At 45.0% G+C, this 22,462-nt stretch overlaps 1 protein-coding gene across 1 annotated transcript in view; it reads right to left on the reverse strand.

Annotated features, from left to right (window-relative positions):
* LOC309558761 (protein mono-ADP-ribosyltransferase PARP14-like) overlaps positions 1 to 19,118 on the reverse strand; it is a gene marked incomplete at both ends in the record, with an annotated part of 86,823 nt that extends 67,705 nt beyond the window's left edge. The window contains 4 exons of the mRNA XM_082261809.1: positions 5,299 to 5,502; positions 9,089 to 9,122; positions 15,447 to 15,613; positions 18,929 to 19,118. Coding sequence (XP_082117935.1) covers positions 5,299 to 5,502; positions 9,089 to 9,122; positions 15,447 to 15,613; positions 18,929 to 19,118 — 595 coding nt within the window. The remainder of the gene's footprint in view (positions 1 to 5,298; positions 5,503 to 9,088; positions 9,123 to 15,446; positions 15,614 to 18,928) is intronic.
* Positions 19,119 to 22,462: the final 3,344 nt, after the last annotated feature.

Genomic DNA, 22,462 nt, shown 5'->3' on the forward strand with positions numbered 1-22,462 from the left:
TCAGTAGGTCTAGTACTGCGTTATCCTTGTTGGTGCGTTCACCAACTAACCCATCAAATTATCCTGAATGACATTTAGGAAATGGCGAGCCTTAGACGAATGTGCGGTTCCTTCCGCCATATCGATATCTGGATAATTAAAATCCCCGTTATAATGATATTTTCCAGCCTTGCCGCCATTCCAAGCTGTGATAGGAGGCCAGCCTCCTCCTCCTTCCTCAGGTTCGGAGGCCTGTACCATATGCCCAGTATTACTTTCCCATTTTTTTCCTCTCTTGGGAGCTCCACCTACAAGGATTCTACCTCCTCCCCAGCTCCATTAGTGATATTGTCCCTCACATTCACTTGCAAATCATTCTTGATATACAGGCATACCCTTCCCCCTTTCCTACTCTCCCTGTCCCTGTGATATAGGGAATATCCCTGAATGGTTCCCAGCCAATCAGGTGAGCTGTCAAATCAAGTTTCTGAAATTCCCCCAAAATCGAAATCTTCCTCGTAAATGATAGGCTTAAAGTTGCTGTGGCTGTTGGCCTGTATCTGCGCACCAAGCAATAACATTTGGTTAGGAAGAGATGAGCAGCACTGGACGTAATGCAGGGCCGTTCATCTATCCCTATCGGCATGTTACCTGCTCAGTGTGTGGATATGTGAAAACAGCCTCTACGTTTACCAGCCTGTCATAGATATGTACAAGCTTCCTGACTGCAACTGGTCGCAAACACCCATGATCCTCCCTTGCAGAAATAAGCCGCTTAGTACAGTGTATGGCCACAAATATACTATGTAGCCTACGCTCATTCACATAGAGGAGGGGGGCTGGGATCTGGGGGCTTCCAGATTCTAATAAGCCCCCCATCTGCAGACCCACACAACCACCAGCCAGGGCTGTGGGAAGAGGCCCTTCTCTTGAGCCCCCCCTGCCCCAAAGTACCCCCTCATGTTGAGGGCATGTGAACTTGTATAGTTCGGGGGGGTGCACTGCTCACTCATCCCCCCATTTCCTGACCTGCCAGGCTGCATGCTCAGATAAGGGTCTAGTATGGATTCTGGGGGGACTCCATGCCATTTTATTTTAAAATTTTGGCATAGAGCAGGGGTACTGAATTAAAATTCATGGAGGTCCGCTTAGTAAAATCTTTTTCCAGCGGAGGTCCGAATCATGTTTGTGATTTGATTCAGATCCTTTACATTACAGCACCCTCTCCTAGGCGTTCCCATCTCTGCAGCTGGGGAATGCAGGTGAAACTGCACATGTTCCCGGCCCACAGAGGAACACGCCACACTTCAGCACAGCTTGGTGCTGCGCAATTTAAAAAAAGGGCCAGGGACTTGTTTTCCTGCATTTCTCATGGGTAGTGCAGCCCATTAAAATGAATGGGCTGACCTACCTGTGACACTGAGCCCCATATCACAATCCCATCCTTGCATCCGTTCCACATTGTCCACTGCACATCACAGTTCCCTCCCCCCTTTGTGTTATCATACCCCCTTAACATCAACACCCTTCTTATCCCCTCATTACAGTACCCAACTCCCCTACATTACTATCCTCAGCCCCCCATCACAGTACTCAGCCTACCAAATACAGTACTCAGCTCCCCCACATTGTCCTCAGCTCCCCATTAACGTATTCAGTTCCCCCCCCCCCCTGACATTATAGTACTCAGCCTTAACCCCCATTCCCCCCACATCAAAGTCCTCAGTCCCCCACACATATCAGAGTCCTCAGCCCCCCACACATATCACAGTCCTCAGCCCCCCACACATATCAGAGTCCTCAGCCCCCCACACATATCAGAGTCCTCAGCCCCCCACACATATCACAGTCCTCAGCCCCCCACACATATCACAGTTCTCAGCCCCCCATACACATTAGAGTACATAGCCCCCATACACATTAAATTACATAGCCCCCATACACATTAGAGTACATAGCCCCCATACACATTAGAGTACATAGCCCCCATACACATTAGAGTACATAGCCCCCATACACATTAGATTACATAGCCCCCATACACATTAGAGTACTCTTCTTTGCTGTACTCAGTGTCTCTCCCCCTTCCTACATTACGTCTCCCCTACCTTACACAGCCAGGAGAACTCGAGGCATAGAAGGTCTGGAGGAAGGAAGCTGCAAGATGGTGATTGGTTGCTTAGACTGCCATTCATCTTGGCAACCAATCACTGACTGTTCACCTCGGGCAGTTCCCGCCCTCCTTCAGAACTGTCCCGCCCTCCCTACAGAACTCACGCTGTCGGCCCTGCAAGTCTGCAAAGAAATCACAGCTGAAAGGAGAGCAGGCTGATAAATGGCATGACAGCTGCGGTCCGGGAGGGGGAAGGATGGGGGCCGGGAACGGACCGCGGGCCGCCATTTAGTGATGCCTGGCATAGAGGTTCCCCTTAAAAATCTATACCAGACCTGAAGGGCCTGTAATGGATTGGGGAGGTGGGGGGCCACGCTGTTTTTTTTCTCTTACTTTTTCATTGCTGTAAATTCTTTTTACATTCAGCTGATGATTCCTAGGTTATTAAGGATGCATCGGCCACCCACTCCATAACAACCATGTGTTTACTGGTTGTTAGGGACGCCGGCAGCCGCACACTCTTTGACAACCATGTGTTTACTGGTTGTTAGGGATGCTAAAGGCCGCCCACTCCTTGACAACCATGTGCTTACTAGTTGTTAGGGATGCCGACGGCCGCCCACTCCTTGACAACCATGTGTTTACAGATTGTTAGGGATGGCAGCGGCCACCTGCTCCTTAACAACCAGCTGTTCACACTGTTTGTTAAGGATAGCAAGCTTTCGCTACTAAAATACCACATAACTTCATAAAATAGTGCATGTCGTACTTTAGTAAAGTTTTTTAGTGAATGCCCAAAAACATTTTGAAAAGCATTTTGCAGTATCTTACCACATTACTCGGCTGCGGTAAGATACCGCTTTGTGAATGGAGCCCTAAACCCTTTATCTGGTATGACCTGGGTTAAATGTATTGTCAGGAATATTGGGGAGATTAAAAAAAAAGAAAAATTGAATTATAAAGGCCATGTTTATTCAGTCCTATATAGAGATTCTGAACAGTACAGCAACCATCTTGTATGAGATCATGGAAGGTTCATGTTCTTTTAGATGTCTCTTACAAAAAGGTCTTATATTTTCAACAGAAGATTTTCTTTGTATTTCTTTAAATCGTAAATAATGGGGCTTTGTGACATTTCACCTGATAAAAGCCTAGCCAGGATGGCACCAGATTTTAAGGGGGGTGATGTCTTCTTGATTGTCTGTATTTTACAATGAACAATAAGTTCAGTATATTTTTTTTTTTAAAGGTTCATTTAAAAATACGTTTTAGAAAACATCATCATATGTAAGATGTATATTAACGATAATACATTGTATTTTTATTATTGATATAATAAGTGTGAACTTGGAATTCATATAATGTTGGATAGATATATATATATTACAATATTTCTTTTAAGTGTAAGGACTTATGTGTCTTGAAACTAATTACTTCATTTTAAGGCATGTAAAGGGAGTGTTTATATAAGAATTGCTTCAATCTTGGCTATGTAATATAAATCCTACAAGCCAGACACAAAGTCTGACAGCATATGACAGAATTCAAGTTATTTAAGGATTTTCACTAGCCAGAGGTCATAGGTTATCTTTAAAAAAATAGTGCAAATGTATTCTATATACTGAATCTAAAGAGTAATACAATACTGCCCCCTTTGGTGACTACTGCTAAATGCAGTCTCGGGGTAAATCAGTAATTTCCAATCTATATATATATATATATATATATATTGTATTAATAATATATCCTTATTAAATGGCATTACCAAGTTCAATCCCTGCCAAGATACTTGATGGAGATATTAGATGGACATGTATGCATGTACTATGAGAGTATGGACGGGTTTTTATGTTGTTTTTATGATTATTCTTAATTGAAGAAATTATTATATAATTCTAATATCCAAAATACTGGATGATTAGTAGGGGTGTTGCCAATGACCTCACTAGTTAATGGATAAGTAATCCCAACCAATGGGGATAAAGTTCCTCCTTCTGGGTTCAGATTATGGTAATTTTACTGGTCTTTTCTTCAACACAATATAAAAAGGGAACCCAGATGTAACAGGACACACACATTACGACAACATTTATTACACTTACAACACACACGCTACTTACATCCATACATATACTCATCTATACATACACCATCTTGCTCAATCTTTCTCTGAAACTTTGAAGGACGCCAAACGAAACTCCTCCCTAACTAGCCACCATTTTGGGAAGGCAGCCATCTTAAGGACTCTGGTAATGACCATTTTAAGCTAGCAGCCATCTTAAGTGTGGTAAATATACCTTGCTGTTTATTTGATTATTATTTGCAATAGTTTATTTCCTTCCTTATATGTTTTATTTTTCATATTTAAGGGTAACGAGATTACAGTCCCAGCCGTATGAACCATATCAGATTTTTCTCTAAAAACTGATTTTTGTTTTTATACCTTTTTATCAATATCAGATTTAGCGCAATATTAGCGATATTAGTCTACCGTTTTGCATAGCCTATTCTCACTCCAACTGCAGCGGAGTGACTGTTGGCTGCGCAATTCGCAGACAATTGTGGTCTGATTGTATAGAACACTTATCTATGGTTTCTACTATACCTGGGGAAAACATAATCTTGCTTTCTTTTTAATTTCATCATTAAGCTACATATTACATTGCATTTGTCATTTTACGTTTGTATTTAATGTAAAGTTATCTTTTTGTGTCACCTCAAGTCTAATCATTTATTGTGAATACATGTCTTGTGAATAAATATTCTTATTTATATTCCCTACTGTAGACTGTATTCACTAAGATTGGTATATGCTGTTAAAAAGAAATTAATTGATTAAAAAGAATTCATTACATATTGATTTGTGGAAATAAGTTGAGATTATCCTAATTTACAGATCTTTGCTTATTTACATAAATGGAGACACTGTTATATCAGAGCAGTATAAATATTCTGACAGTATATAGCCCATACTAAATAAATATTGTATACAACTATCCCAGTATTTCAAATAAATAAGAAAGTTATATAATAAAAACTACATTAAGAAAAAAATACATGAAACAAAGAAATAAATGTGATATGAAAATGGGTAAAAAGTAATACAAGTGATCCACTTGGGTCATCCCACCGGAGAGTTCTAAAGACCCTCTCAGTGGTGGAGATGAGCGTGTCCACCAACTTTCCCCATAAAACCGATATCTCACCAATTTCAGAAGTAAAGGTGACCACAGCAGATTGAATCTCTGGAATCCTCTCCACATAGAAGTCGGTGTCCTCATTCTTCTCACTGATATTCTCCACCAGGAGGTTTAACATCTCAGGAGTGCAGCTGTCCTGGACGTTCTGAATCAGAACCTGAGAGGATGGGGGGTCCTGTGTCACCTCTTCGTCTTTTCTGGTGGGTTTCTCTGTTGAAGAGTTGTGACAATTACCAACATGTAAAGCTTTTCAATGTCAGATCCTGGTCTATACTGTTACTAGCTGAAACTGCCTACAAACATTGGATGGCGGCCACCTGACCCTAATGTGAAACAGTTTTAAGGAAAGAGCTTTCTAGTAATATGCAAGTTGACACTCCTATATATTTATGCCTATAGGTTGGGGCAAGCACTGGGGGTGGTGGCCTGTTGAAGGGAAATCTATAGTGATGGAAACCACTCCAGCCAACTGACTTTACCCCAAGGAGGGTACAAACTGATCTTTCCTGATCCAACCATGAATGCCTGGATGGGGCAAACATTTTTTATTATGAGCATGCATATTTTTCAATCTTTGTGAAAATATCAAGGCATTAGGTCATTTGACACTGTGAGACCTTTGTATCATCTTTACTAGAACAGCATCAGATAAGGTTCTTTGATCAACACACCTATAAAGCATGGCCTTATATTTTGGTCTGGGATGGAAGAAGTTGGGAAGGCTGATAGAGTTCCTTGCAGTGTTTGCGGAAGACGCTTCATTTGAGGTTTGCTATCTCATATGAAGCGTCTTCTGCAAACACCACAAGGATCTCTTAGGGATGACCGAACTTTTGAAAAGTTTGGTTCGACCAGAACATCCGAATTTCCCGAAAGTTTGGTTCGGATTCCAGAACCCCATTGAAATCAATGGGACCCGAACTTCAGGAATCAAAAAACACAATTTGTGTATGTATGTATGTATGTATATATATATATATATATATATATATATATATATATATGTGTATACCCTGGCATGGCAGAGTCAGGTCACCCTAAACTACACTACGGTCACCCTGACATGGCAGAGTTCGGTCACCCAGGCATGGCAGAGTCAGGTCACCCTAAACTACACTACGGTCACCCTGACATGGCAGAGTTCGGTCACCCAGGCATGGCAGAGTCAGGTCACCCTAAACTACACTACGGTCACCCTGACATGGCAGAGTTCGGTCACCCAGGCATGGCAGAGTCAGGTCACCCTAAACTACACTACGGTCACCCTGACATGGCAGAGTTCGGTCACCCTGGCATGGCAGAGTCAGGTCACCCTAAACTAATTTACGGTCACCCTGACATGGCAGAGTTCGGTCACCCAGGCATGGCAGAGTCAGGTCACCCTAAACTCCGGTCACCCTGACACTTAAAAGTATCCCTACAAAAACTAGATTATTGAATCTAACTATAGTGGTATATAGTACTCTAACTACACTGCATATCCCCTTCCTTACACTAAAAGAACAGTTCCATACAGCAGAAGATAATTGAAAAATGACACTGGAGCTTTACAAGCAGCAGGAGAAACACACATGCTTTCACTCTCTTCAAAAGTCTTTGTATCACAGTGCTAGAGGTTAGGCGGGGCTATGTTGTATACTGTGGGGCGTATTCACTCCTGATTGGCCTCTGGACCCCGTAGTCACTCCAATCACGTTCCTAGCAGACTTCTGCCCCCCTCATTGGCTTTTACTGATGTTTCTGGGCCAATTACGGGCTTTTAAAGCCCAATTCCTGTCCCATTGCATTTTGGGCGGTTCTGGTGACCGAATTCCGAACTTTTACCGCAAAAAGTTCGGAATTCGGCCGAATTTCGAAAACACAAAAATGTTCAGGTCGAACAGATGGTCGACCCGAACCGTTCGATCATCCCTAATCTCTATCAGCCTTCCCAACTTCTCCCATCCCAGGTCAAAATATAAGGCCATGCTTTATTTATTCAGGTACAGGCAACTACCTAGCAGTGTATGGGGGATCTAGGAGGGCCTCAGGAGACTCAGATCTGAGCAAAGCTGGTTCTTAATACTTCCAGCCAATCTCCAGTGTCTTTGCTCTAGTCTCCACTGATTAACAAGAATTAAGCCCGAGGTTGCTGGTGCCTGAGATTCTGAAGAGACACCCTAGTAGGACATATGCCTGTATTTGAGACATCATAAGAGAGTCTGATCATCACCATTTGACAACCTATGTGGCTTTTTCAGTTTCTTTCAGTATTAGGAGATAAGGTTATAACAGTAAGGTAACATAGTAGAGAAAAATCTCAGCCACCACACACCATACAAGCCCAGGTTGTAATAGGTGATAGCAGCCTCAGCCTAATTCCATCCAGGCCACACCCCCTCCTCTGACATGTTTCGTCCCACCCACGGGGCTTCATGACTAAGCCCTGTAGGCTGGGTGAAACATGTTGGGGACATGGCCTGGATGGAGTTAGCTTGGGGCTGCTAACACTTATCACACGCTGGGCTTGTATGGTGTGTGGTGGCTTAGATTTTTCTCTACTTGTTCTGTAGCTTACATGGAGTCAGGGTGGACTCCTAGCCTGACCTGATTCCTCAGTGGAACACACCAAATAAGGGACATAGATGCCGGAGCGGAGACCCTAAAGTTGGTTTAGCTAGGAACATGGGTAGTAGCTTTATGCATTTGGCCTACATGGCATGGGATTACATGAAGAAGAACTTGAGCTGTCGGTATTTTTATGGGCAACCCAAGGACTGGTAGATGTGACAAACGCCCACATGTCCAATTTTTGTGCTTTTTATAATCAATTTCAAAGTTCTTGCAATATTTGTATTCTTGACCTGCGGTGGTAAATTCTCTGCCTAACAAATGACCTGTAATGGACAATTTCCTGTTTGGTGTGACACCGCTTCACTTTCACTCGGACTCATTTTCCTGCAGTCTAGCAGAGGCGAGAGGTCAGTGTAATGGAACTGCCGACCAACACTGTACTTGTGGATTTCCATCAGTATACGGCTTCCTCCCAGTCATGAACATACATACCAGATTTTCCCAGCCGCCCTACATACAAAGCTAGCTGACAACTTAGCTTGTACTGGAATCTCTGTTTATTGAACAGTCACACAGAATTTATATACAGCATGGACCTCCCCCTCCTGATCCGATTATCACACACAGGTCAGGGGTTGCCTGATTACATTATCATATGCAGATGAAATTGAATACAAAAATAGAATTAACCTGAACTAATTATCTAGCCATCTGGACAGAAACAATGTGAGGTCATTAAAATGTAACTATGAAACAGACAGACTTAACACAATCCACATCACACGTCAATAGACAGACAATAGGGGGAGCCTGCCAGTGACAGTCTGTCCGCCTCCTACATTGAAGTACATGGAATACATATCTAAGCATTGCTTTGAGTATTTAGGAGTCACAGACTGAATGGCAACAGGCTATAGGTCTCACAGTGGGATTAAATCTTCATATTTCTTGAGAGATATTGTTGATAAATATTACTCTCCCATTTGAAGGGACCCAAACCATTTTCTCAGTGTCCATTAAGTATCTGTCTTTCACTCCCAGTGACGCTGAGTACTGTCACAGTCAGACTTTACTGAAGCCTCTCCTGACAAAATAAAGCAGGAAGTGGAGCCTTTAATTTCCAACTGCACCCCGTGGTCACCTAAAATGTTCTGGGAATATGAGATGATCTGATTGGTTGCTCTGGGAACAATATACAAGAAAAATTTCACTTTATCACAATGTCACCTATGATGTCCATTACCTTCTTCTCCTGGACTCTCATGTACTTTATGGTCCTACAAAGTGGGCAAAACACAGAATGTTATTGTCAGGGTGCATTGGAAAGTGATTAAAAGGGTCATAGAAGTGACGTCATAGAAGAAATAGAAATAAAGACATACAGTGCACAAAGTTATACTTAGAAACTTCTCTAACCGCTACATACCAGATCGAGGATGTGACTTTCTACAGAATTTAACCCATTTGCTATCAACTGCGTTCAATTATCGTTAATGTCCAGAACAAAGCGAATTAGAAGATAGGTTAAAAGGTGTTCATTGAAAGTAGAGGCAAGTACATTGACTGCAAAGTCGCATGACAAGTCATACTCTATGATTTCCAATGAGTACCGTTCATATCTGTGCGACTTGCACTACTTTGGTCTGACTGTGATGCGTTTTGAGGTGCATAGACATCAATATTACACAGGCATTGCAAAAATCGCAGCAAAATCACTGCAAAATCGCAGCCAAAAAATTGCGGCAAAATCAGGTGACTTTTAGGCTGCAAAAGTGTTAAAAGGGGCCTTAGGCCGGCCTGACATTATTCAATTTTCTTGTACAACTTTCCTTTAGATTTACCAAAACCGTATAATAGAAGGTCAGACCTAAACACTTTCAATTTGTTTGCAATCAGGCCCTCGCACTACATAGTTAACCACTTCTGGACCGGAAGGATTTTCCCCCTTAATGACCAGGCCATAGTTTGCAATTCGGCACTGCGTTACTTTTTTGTTGTAATTTTTTATTTAAAGAATACAGCACAGATATCAAGCAAATGTGCAGATAAATGAAACAACAGGTCTTCCGTTACAACACGAAAGTGCGGTTAAACAAAAGCGTACAGTATGAAAAATATATAAAGTTGAACCGTTGCTTTGAATTACAATTGCGCAGAGTACGCGCTATTCCCAAGGCCCTCGCAAGAGTGAGGCAAACTCGCCCTGGGAAGGCCGTCTCCGAAGTCAAGCCAGAAAACCAACTAGTGATGGACAACAGAGAAGAATAAACTCTCAAGTGGGTAGAGGCCTGAGCCTGTGTGCATCCAGAGGTTTTGTTTTTTTGTTTTTTTTGTTTTTTTTCAAGTGTGAAAGTGGAGAGGGAAAGGAAAGAAGCTGTAAGAGAGAGAGAAAAAAGATTGCGAAAAACGAAAGGGAAGGGGGAAGGGAAGCTGTAAGAGAGAGAGAAAAAAGATTGCGAAAAAAGAAAGGGAAGGGGGAAGGGAAAAAAAAAAAGGTAGATTTCCCCCCGTCCCCCATGCCAACCAAGGTGGGATGGGGGGGATTCTCGAAGGGATCTGACTGGCAAGAAGGGCGCCCAAAACGGGCTTCAAAAGTAGCAAGGACCTACGTGGCACCAGTTCCCTATGGAGGGTCAGAGTGGGGCAGATACTCGTCCGAGACACGAAATAGGTTCCAATGTATCCCCCTAGTCTTGTGAGCCTCCCTCGTCCCTCGAAGATTACATGTAAGATCCTCCATGTGCTCGAGTTCGTTCACCCTGGCAAGCCATTGCGAAACTGTGGGGGCAGATTGTTGTTTCCACATAGCCGGAATGCAAGCTCGGGCAGCACTCAAAAGGTGTTTAAGTAGGGATATGGTTATGGTATCTATTATGGTATGGTTATGGTATCTCTTCTTCGACATAGGCATGAGGTTAAGCAATACTGCTTTAGGATCACGCTGCAGAGCCACATCCGTGAACCTCTGAACAAGCTGAAGCACCGGTCCCCAAAAGGAGGCAAGGACAGGGCAGTGCCAGAAATTGTGTAAGAGAGTGCCCTCGGAAGAGTGACACCTCCAACACCGATCACTCTGTTGAGGGAAGAACTTGGCCAACACCGATGGCGTTCTGTACCATCTGGTCATCAATTTATAGGTAGATTCCTGATATCTGCCACTGAGCACCAACTTGTGCGCAAAATACAATATACGCTCCCGCTGGGGAACCGAAAAAGTAACCCCAAGCTCCTCCTCCCATTTTGCAAGAAAGGGGGGCTCGGACCCCGCCTTGAGCTCCAAGAGGAGCTTGTATGAGCTGGAGAGGGATCCACGGATTGGACCCTCCCCCAGACACAACTCCTCAAAAGGCGTGAAGATTGCGCTGGAAATACGTATGGTGCGGTAGAGATTGCAGGAAATGCGAGAGTTGATGAGAGGGCCATTGGTTAAGGGAAGAGGGGGGTTGACCAAGAGGCAGAATGCGGTCTACGCGTCACCCACCAGGACTCAGGAGTCGAGCAGCGCGAACCAACCCGCTTGCGGAGAAAAGACTAAAGTGAGAGTCTGTAAGCCTGGTCTGAAAGCCCAGATGTCCACTGATAGGCGACATAGGAGAGGGATAACCCTCCAAGGAGGCAATCCTGTAAAATCTATCCACCTCGGCCAGGGTGCCGCCTAGCAATGGATGCCCCAAAATGGAGGTCAAATGACGACGACCAGTCCAAGGCAATCCCGCGAGCTGTGCATCACAGGCCTCCTGTTCCAGCTGGATTCACAGCTTAAAGCGGAGTTCCGAGCACAAAATCGATCTTTTTTTTTTTGTGCCCGTCCGCTTCTTCACCTTCACTTGAAAAGGAATTGGATAGTTAGGTTTTTTTTTTTAAAACTCACCTTGTAATTGAAGATCGAAAATACTCATCTCAATGTACTTCCTCCCTCTGAGCCGCGGCTCCGCCGTCACTTCCTCCTTCGCGATGATTCCTGGGAGCTGAACGTCATCGCTCCCAGGAATCAATGCGACGGCACCGGCCCCGCACTTCACTTCCGGGGCGACGCCGCATTCCCTGCTAAACAGCTTCTGGGCCAGAAGTGACGAGAGAGGCCGGTGCAGGCGCATTCTGAGAGAAGAGGACGCGGAAGAAGACGCCGAAGAGGATAGTGCCGGTTTCAGCTGCCCACAAGAGAGATGGCAACGCTGTGGAGGAAATTTTATAAGTGAGTATTTCTTCTTGCAGGTAAGTGCGAACCGGGACAGATCAGAGGCTAGCCATTGTGGAATGTACTAGCCCTGACTATCCCGGGGGTATGTTTAGTGAAAAATGTTTTCTGTGCCCGGAACTCCGCTTTAAGGGGCCGATGCACCAGTCCAGGACTCTCTAGTCATACGGGCAGCAGTACAGTATAATAAAGGGTACGGAAAGCCTATGCCCCCCCTTTCCAGCACTTCATTACTTTAAAGGACAATTGCCCGATGCTGTACCCAAACAAAATTGACATCCTTTTTTCCCACAAATAGAGATTTCTTTTGGTGGTATTTGATCACCTGTGCAATTTTTTTTTTTTTTTTTGCGCTATAAACAAAAAAACAGCGACAATTCGGAAAAAATAAATATATATATATTTTGGGGGGAGCAGTGACATTACTACAGTTATCAGTGCTAAAAATATGCACTGTCACTGTAATAAGGACACTGGCAGGGAAGGGGTTAACACCAGGGGCAATCAAAGGGTTAAGTGTGAGCCTAGGGCAGTGTTTTCTAACTGTGGGGGGGGGTGTAGCTTTTGAAATGATCACAGAGATTTGTGTTCCTATATATAGAAGGATCACAGGCACTCTGTGATCATTCCAGGGAGAAGAACGGTAAGCTGTGTTTACAACAGCAGACTGTCCTTCTCTGTCAGCAGGGAGCAATCGTGGGTGCCCGGCTGCAATCGGTGCCGCTGATCTCGTGCATCGTTTGCGCAGGAGAGGCAGCCTGCCGCAGTAAATTTGCGGTGGGCGGACTTAATGACGTTAAAAGTAAATCTAAAGGGAATTAAACAAGAAAATTGTATAATGTATGGCCAGCCTTATGCCTCGTACACACAATCAGATAATCGAACGACTTATCGTTGGCGTTTTGTTGCATGATACTAATATCAAATTCAACAATGCGTACTAAACTTAAGATTTTTTTCGTACGATTCTGGAAAAGCTTCCTGGTTGCGTAGCTGCGTATCGGATAGTGGAAAACAAAAACAATGGCGGCCGGGCTTATTCCGGGCTATTTTCGTGTTTCTGATCATGCGCGGTCTTTGTCTATCGATCCCGGTGGACTCCGTTTTGCTCAGCAGGGTATCGATCCGCCGATCCCCACTGAGCAGGTGGATGACAGCTCTGTCTCCGCTCTGTGTTTGAAACTTCCGCTCTTTTGCTACTCCCCCCCCTCCAGGTGCCACATTTGACACCTTTCAGGGGGGAGGGGGTACGGGTACCTGTTTTTGACAGGTCCCCTTCCCCTCTTCCGGGATCCGGCGCTGCGGCAAAGTTAGGTCCCCTCCTCCCACCCCCCGCCGCTAAGCCAATCTGTACGCACAGCTCGCTTCACGCATGCGCAGTAGGGACCCGTCCGTGAAGCCGCAAGGCTTCACTGCCGGGTTCCCTTACCAGCAATGGCGGCGGCAGCACCCGACAGCCATTGAAAACATCAGCTGGGGTGCCGACATCGCTAGACTCCAGGACAGGTAAGTGTCCAAATAATAAAAGTCAGCAGCTACAATATGTGTACAGTGTGTGTAGCTGCTGAATTTTCATTTTTGGAGGGGGGGTGGCAGAACTCCGCTTTAAGGGGGTAAATCCTTTCCGGTCCAGAAGTGGTTAAAGGCACAAGTGAAGCCACCAGCCTTTGACCTTCTGACTTGCTACAAAGTGACAATTTACAGTCTGAGTGATTAATAAAGGAGAGGAGATTGAGATCTTCTGCAACGAGAAGCCTCCTATACAGCAGCAGTCCTTATAGGTACAGTGAGGGGAAAAAAATTATTTGATCCCCTGTTGATTTTATACGTTTGCTCACTGACAAAGAAATATCAGTCTATAATTTTATTGGTCGGTTTATTTTACCAGTGAGAGACAGAATAACAACAAAAATATCCAGAAAAACGCATTTAAAAAAAAAGTTATAAATTAATTTGCATTTTAATGAGTGAAATAAGTATTTGATCCCCGATCAATCAGCAGATTTCTGGCTCCCAGGTGTCTTCTATACAGGTAACAAGCTGAGATTAGGAGGATTCTCTTAAAGGGAGTGCTCCTAATCTCAGCTTGTTACCTGTATAAAAGACACCTGTCCACAGAAGCAACCAATCAATCAGATTCCAATCTCTCCACCATGGCCAAGACCAAAGAGCTGTCCAAGGATGTCAGGGAGAAGATTGGAGACCTACACAAGGCTGGAATGGGCTACAAGACCATCGCCAAGCAGCTTGGTCCCGCTAAAAATCGCAGATCGTCGTCATGTCTAGTAAATAAATAAATAATTAAATAAAAATGACATAAAGTGGGTGGGATATAGTTAGTGGGTGTGGTATAGGTAGCGGGTGGAGTATAGTTTGTGAGCGGGATATAGTTTGTGGGTGGAGTATAGTTAGTGGGTGGAGTATAGTGAGCGGGGTATAGTTAATAAACAGGAATAGTTAGTGGGTGGGGTATAGGTACTGGGAGGAGTATAGTTAGTGGGTGGAGTATAGTGAGCGGGGTATAGTTAATAAACAGGAATAGTTAGTGGGTGGGGTATAGGTACTGGGAGGAGTATAGTTAGTGGGTGAGGTATAGCTAGTGGGTGGGGTATAGTTAGTGCGTGGGGTATAGTAAGTGGGTGGAGTATAATTAGTGGGTGGAGTATAGTTAGTAGGTGGAGTATAGTTAGTGGGTGGAGTATAGTTAGTGGGTGGAGTATAGTTAGTAAGTGGAGTATAGTTAGTGGGTGGAGTATAGTGAGTGGGGTATAGTTAATAACCAGGAGTAGTTAGTGGGTGGGGTAAGGTTAGTGGTGGGGTATAGTTAGTGGGTGAGGTATAGCTAGTGGGTGGAGTATAGTTAGTAGGGTGGAGTATAGTTAGTGGGTGGAGTATAGTGAGCAGGGTATAATTAATGAACAGGAATAGTTAGTGGGTGAGGTATAGCTAGTGGGTGGAGTATAGTTAGTGGTTGTGGTATAGGTAGTGGGTGGAGTATAGTTAGTGGTTGTGGTATAGGTAGTGGGTGGAGTATAGTTAGTGGTTGTGGTATAGGTAGTGGGTGGAGTATAATTAGTGAGTGAATATATTTATTGGCCAGGGTACAGTCATTAGTGGTATAGTTAAAGGGATACAGTTAGTTAGAAGGGCATATTTAGCGAGGAAGGCGTAGTTATTGGGAAGGGTATAGTGGGTGGTCTATAGTTAGTGGGCGGAGTATAGTTAGTGGGTGGAGTATAGTTAGTGGGTGTAGTATAGTTAGTGGGTGGAGTATAGTTAGTGAGTAGAATATAGTTAGTGGGTGGAGTACAGTTAGGTCATTATTAGAATAGTTGATATAATATAATTGGAAAAACCCGCCCACACTGTTCAGTCTCCAGAATTTCCTCTTACAGACACTTACTGCTGGGACCCCCTGTGCGGGGGGAGGAGTCTTTGTGTCCTCCGAGGGGGCGGAGCTCTGTGTACTTTGTGTGCTTCCTTCCTCCGGTAATTGGACAATCAGCTGTAACGTCGTCCCATTTGGTAATTTCAGCTGATGGCTCCTCCTCTGCAGAACCCGATCCCGTGCTGTGATAGGAGGAGACAAGAAGGAAAATCATACAGAAAGTACGATGTAAAACCGGAACCGGAATCTGAACTCCAGGAACACCGACACCTTCTATCATCCCAGGAACACCGACACCTTCTATCATCCCAGGAACACCGACACCTTCTATCATCCCAGGAACACCGACACCTTCTATCATCCCAGGAGCACCGACACCTTCTATCATCCCAGGAACACCGACACCTTCTATCATCCCAGGAACACCGACAACTTCTATCATCCCAGGAGCACCGACACCTTCTATCATCCCAGGAACACCGACATCTTCTATCATCCCAGGAACACCGACACCTTCTATCATCCCAGGAGCACCGACACCTTCTATCATCCCAGGAACACCGACATCTTCTATCATCCCAGGAACACCGACACCTTCTATCATCCCAGGAACACCGACACCTTCTATCATCCCAGGAACACCGACACCTTCTATCATCCCAGGAGCACCGACACCTTCTATCATCCCAGGAGCACCGACACCTTCTATCATCCCAGGAACACCGACACCTTCTATCATCCCAGGAGCCCCGACACCTTCTATCATCCCAGGAACACCGACACCTTCTATCATCCCAGGAACACCGACACCTTCTATCATCCCAGGAACACCGACACCTTCTATCATCCCAGGAACACCGACACCTTCTATCATCCCAGGAACACCGACACCTTCTATCATCCCTCCAATGGAAACATTTTCACAATGATAAAGAAAGTTTTGCAGAAAAATGAAATAGCTTTGTTCTCTTGTTTGTTTTGCTACATAAAAGTCCCTTTGACATCCATTCATATCTCTTCATCTTTACAATCCATTTATGGCCTAACGAGACCAGCAGGAGAAAAGTTAAATATTTTCCTGTTACTGGAATTGTGTTGAATACAGCGGGACCCGGCGAGGTTGGGGAGCCGCCATAATACAAGTGTGGGGTGTGTACAGCCGGATCCCTTGTAGCGCCTTCATATGAATTCTGCCCGGGGGGAGTTATTTTGAGATTCAGAACTGACATCAGAATGAAAATTTTACTTTTAAAAGTAAATGGAGCTTCTGGCCGCGCAATGATTGTTTAATCATTTCTCAATAATGTAAAATTTGCTCGGCGAGATGAAGATTGCCGGATCTTCACTTATTGGTCATATTCATGGAGAATCCCGCATGGAGGAGGGGTAAGTGCGGCCATGAATTGTTCTAGTAATGCAGGAGCAAAATTGGGAGACGGGGACAGAACGTTGTCACCGTAACAGGAAGTGCCTCAACAAGAACCTGCATGGTGGGATCACCGGTTTTTATTTTAATTAAAAATTGCAGATTTAGGCTACATTCACATGTTGGCGTAGTGGATCGCAGGCAGAATCACCGTGATTCTGCCCGCGATCCTGAAATAATTGCAAATCGCGGGGTGCCTGTGCGTTGCCGTTGATTTGCAATTGCACCCCAAATGCTGTGCGATGTTACCACGATTTCCGCCTGCCGAATCGCGGTAACATCAAGTAAACAAAATCATGGGTCGCATGACGGCCAAAAAAGGTACAAGAGCTTCTTTGGGGCGTCATGCAACCCGCGATTTTGTTTGCGCGATGTTACCGCGATTCGGCAGGCGGAAATCGTGGTAACATCGCACAGCGTTTAGGGTGCCATTGCAAATCAACGGCAACGCACAGGCGTCCCGCGATTTGCAATGATTTCCGGATCGCGGGCAGAATCGTAGGTGATTCTGCCCACGATCCACTACGCCAACATGTGAACGTAGCCTTAAAACAGACCTAAACTGAAAACACGTTTTAATTCATTTTTACTATTCAAAACAAACTCTCCCCATCCAACCAAGTCTCCATCCATCCATCCATCCATCCATGTCTCCATCCAGGTCTCCATTAATCCATCCATGTCTAAATCCATATCTCCATCCATGTCTCCATCCATCTATCCTTGTCTCCATCCATTCATCCATGTCTCCATCCATGTCTCCGTCCATCCATCCATGTCTCCACCCATGTCTCCATCCATCCATCTCACCGCACACATAACAGAAAATGATTGGCCTCACACACTACACCTGGGAATAAATATAGATTACTTTCCCTCACCCCCCGAATGACAGCCAACCGCACCCAAATATTGTCCAATTAATAAACACCCCCCCTATACCAACCTACCCAAATGCTGACATTCATATCCTTTTCCCCTAAGACTACCTGAACCATTGCTACAGACCAATGGCCCCCTTCTCTGGACAATCATGTTCCCTCCACATTCTTTACCTTGTACTGTAGGAGGGCTTCCCAAAGTACTTACCTGCCTCCTCCTTGTAGTGTATGAGGACCCCCTACAGTCCTCAGTACTTTCCTGCCTCCTCCTTGTAGTGTATGAGGATCCCCTCCAGTTCTCAGTACTTACCTGCCTCCTCCTTGTAGTGTATGAGGATCCCCCTCCAGTCCTCAGTACTTACCTGCCTCCTCCTTGTAGAGTGTATGAGGATTCCCCTCCAGTCCTCAGTACTTACCTGCCTCCTCCTTGTAGTGTATGAGGATCCCCTCCAGTCCTCAGTACTTACCTGCCTCTTCCTTGTAGTTTATGAGGATCCCCCTCCAGTCCTCAGTACTTACCTGCCTCCTCCTTGTAGTGTATGAGGATCCCCTCCAGTCCTCAGTACTTACCTGCCTCCTCCTTGTAGAGTGTATGAGGATTCCCCTCCAGTCCTCAGTACTTACCTGCCTCCTCCTTGTAGTGTATGAGGATCCCCTCCAGTCCTCAGTACTTACCTGCCTCCTCCTTGTAGTGTATGAGGATTCCCCTCCAGTCCTCAGTACTTACCTGCCTCTTCCTTGTAGTGTATGAGGATCCCCTCCAGTCCTCAGTACTTACCTGCCCCCTCCTTGTAGTGTATGAGGATCCCCTCCAGTCCTCAGTACTTACCTGCCTCCTCCTTGTAGTGTATGAGGATTCCCCTCCAGTCCTCAGTACTTACCTGCCTCTTCCTTGTAGTGTATGAGGATCCCCTCCAGTCCTCAGTACTTACCTGTCTCCTCCTTGTAGTGTATGAGGATCCCCCTCCAGTCCTCAGTACTTACCTGCCTCTTCCTTGTAGTGTATGAGGATCCCCTCCAGTCCTCAGTACTTACCTGCCTCCTCCTTGTAGTGTATGAGGATCCCCTCCAGTCCTCAGTACTTACCTGCCTCTTCCTTGTAGTGTATGAGGATCCCCTCCAGTCCTCAGTACTTACCTGCCTCCTCCTTGTTTATGAGAACCCCCTATCCCCCTCACCCCAGTACCTACCTTTCTCCTCCTTGTAGTATATGAGGATGAACCCCCGGGTGCAGTCGGTGTCTCGGATCTCACATTCTCCTCCGCCTGATTTGCTTTTACTCCCGAAATACAGCTGCAGTTTATTCTTTAGTAATTTCAGCTTTTCTGGCCCCTGATCCCAGTGTAGGGCCACAGGGTGCTGATAGTTGCCGTCTCCCATCCTGGAGGGGAATGGGAGAGGCGGCGGTGTGAAGATTGATGTCTTCAGAAAATTTGAAATTTATTGTGCAGAATTTAGTTTCAGTTTTGGAGGTCATGTGACTTATTATAACCACAAATTATAAATGCCGAAGATACGAGGAGTATATATTATTCCATACTGTACATGTCTGGCACTGGAGGGATTTTATATTCATACAATCTGTATTAGTCATCAGTGTTTGTATCACACGGTGCACGTTCTAGAGTGTTCAGTTCCCTTCTTTTCCACAAAACTCTGTAGCGAATTCCATGGGTGCATTCCACATAGACTCCTGCCCCCCCCCCCCCTTTTTACTGCACAGTTATATGCATGTTCTGGGAGAGCTCCCACCAGCGGGGTCACATACCAGGACTGGATCTGGCCTGTCTAATGTGGGGGTGCAGCAAAAAATTGCAGGGGGGCAGAGGATGCGAGATCAGTATGGCTTTGTACTGGGGGTCAGCAGGGCAGAGGATAGGGTGAGCAGTTTGTGGGGCAGTTTACAGGAGCTATTAGGTTGTAGAGAAGTGTACAGAGGCTATTAGTTTGTAGGGCAGTGTATAGTGAGTTATCAGGGCAGTGTACAGAGATTAGCAGGGCAGAAGACAGAGGGCAGCAGGGTAGTGTGCAGGGGGTTAGCAGGGCAGAGGATATGGTGAACAGTTTGTAGGACAGTGTACAGAGGCTAACAGTTTGTAGGGAAGAGTACAGTGGGTTATCAGGGCAGTGTACAGAGATTAGCAGGGCAGAAGACAGAGGGCAGCAGGGTAGTGTGCAGGGGTCAGCAGGCGAGTATAGAAGGGTCGGTAGGGCAGAGAATGAGAGTTCAGCAGGGGAGTGTACAAGTGTCAATAAGGCAGATAATAGGGGTCAGCAGGGCAAAGGATGGGAGGCCAGCAGGGGATTGTACAAGAGTCAGTGTGCACAGGGTCAGCAGGCAAGTATAGAAGGGTCAGTAGGGCAGAGAATGGGAGTTAAGCATGGGAGTGTACAAGGGTCAGTAAGGCAGAGGATAGCGATCAGCAGCGCAAAGGATGGGAGGCCAGCAGGTTAGTGTACATGAGTCATTAGGGCAGTGTGCACAGGGTCAGCAGGTGAGTATACGAAGGTCAGTAGGGCAGAGGATGGGAGTTCAGCAGGGGAGTATACAAGGGTCAGTAAGGCAGAAAATAAGGGTCAGCAGGACAAAGGATAGGAGGTCAGCAGGGAATTTTCATTCGCTATTGTCATACAATGGGTGGGCTCGGGACGCACTGCTCTGCGCCCCGGTTCCAGCCTTTGCATCGCCCTATTAGAGCCTCTGGCTCTAATCAGGTGATGCCAAAAAAAAAAAAATCCTTATTGAACTCCATGCGTCCGGCGTCCCTGCATGCAGATTAGGGCGCCCCATATACACCAGCCGCCACTGACATGATACCTCCCAACTTTTTGAAATGGAAAGGAGGGACACCTATTACCAAAATAATGTAGGACACCTCCTGCCACGCCCCCTTAAAGGAGAATTATACAAAAAAATAAAAAGATTAGCTAAACCCAAAAGTGCTTTTTTTTTACCGTTATTATTCCTTTATATTGGCTTATAAAATTTAGAAATACAGCAATTTAGAAATTGGATGAAAGGTTTAGCACTGGGAAAAGTATAACTCCACTTTTGTTGAGAAAAAAACATTCCCCTCTGGGTGATCTCTGTACATTGCAGGGATTTTAACACACTTTGTTGCAGATTCCTTCCTTTTGTTATTCTGAAGAAATCCCTGTATGTTTGTCTGTGTCCATGTGCCTAGTGAATCTAATGGGAGTGGTTTCATATTTATCAATCAGCTGCTGCACTTGCAGGGCTCTAATGAGGAAAGTTGCTGGGCCTGCATCCCTTTAGACGTGTTCCTATTGGGAGTATCTCACCAAATATGATATTTTTTGTTGCAGGGGATGCCAGAAATCTGACTTGTATCTTAGTGCAGACTTCTGGGAAAATTGGTGAGCCAATCACACCAGCAGGAAATTATGTTTCTGGGGGGGGGGCTCTATATACCATCTGTGTACAGAGAGCCTCCAGGTGGCCATATTGCACTTTACAGAAAATGACTGCCGCTGCAAATTGAAAAGGAAAAGTAATTTTTAATAACATTGAATTACAATATGATTTGTGTCGCAATCATATATGCTATATTGTTTTTTTCTTTTTTTGCGATTTTTTTCCCCTCACAAAAGTGGAGTTACCCTTTAACCACTTAAGCCCCGGAAGATTTTACCCCCTTCCTGACCAGGGCCTATTTTGCGATTCGGCACTGCGTGACTTTAACTGACAATTGCGCGGTCGTGCGATGCTGTACCTAAACAAATTCCTTTTTTTCCCACAAACAGAGCTTTCTTTTGGTGGTATTTGATCACCTGTGCGATTTTTACTTTTTGCGCTATAAACAAAAAAAGAGCGTCAATTTTGCAAAAATAATATTTTTCACATTTTTTTATATGAAATTCCCAAAAAAAAAAAATGTAAAAATCTAAATTTTTTAACATTTTAGGCCAATTTGTTTTCTGCTACGTATTTTTGGTAAAAAAAATCGCAAAAAGCATATTGTGATTGGTTTGCGCAAAAGTTATTGCGTTTACTAACAAAGGGAAAGATTTTTGTCATTTTTGTTTTAACGAGTAATGGCGGCGATCTGCGTTTTTTTTTGCAGGACTGCGACATTGCGGCGGACAGATCGGACCCTTGACTGAAATTTTTGACACTTTTGGGGGTACCAGTGACATTACTACAGTAATCAGTGCTATACATTTCCAGTGTTACTGTAAAAATGACACTGGCAGGGAAGGGGTTAACTTTATTGGAGAGGGAGGGGTTAAGTGTGTCCCTAGGGGCGTGATTCTAACTGTGATTGGATGTGGCTACTAGTGATCAACGGTCCTACATAGTAGAACCGTCTGATCTCCATTCTTACACAGGGAAGAATGACAGGCGGCTGCGTTTACATTAGCCGCCTGCCTTTCTCCCGGTGTAACCAACGATCGCGAGTGACCAGTGGTCATCGGGTCCGCCGGGCACACGCGCGGGGGGGTCCGTGAGCGAGCGGGAGCGCGCCCGCTCCCCAGAGCCTCACAGACTAGCGACGTAGACCTACGTCACTTTGCCTGTGAGGGGCTGACTGCCGACGTAGATCTACAATAACAGTCGGCAAGTGGTTAAAGTAGTTCTAAACCTCCGAAATGGAAAATGAACAAAGAATTTCCCTCCATAGTTTGTATTGTTCTCAATCTAAAGCACGCAGTGCGATTTCTGTCTGCTCTCTCCTCCCTCCAATATCTGCATGAGTCACTTC

This window comes from Pelophylax lessonae (genome assembly GCF_965119305.1).
Source record: "Pelophylax lessonae genome assembly, chromosome: 6".
In the NCBI taxonomy this organism is placed as follows: Eukaryota; Metazoa; Chordata; class Amphibia; order Anura; family Ranidae; genus Pelophylax; species Pelophylax lessonae.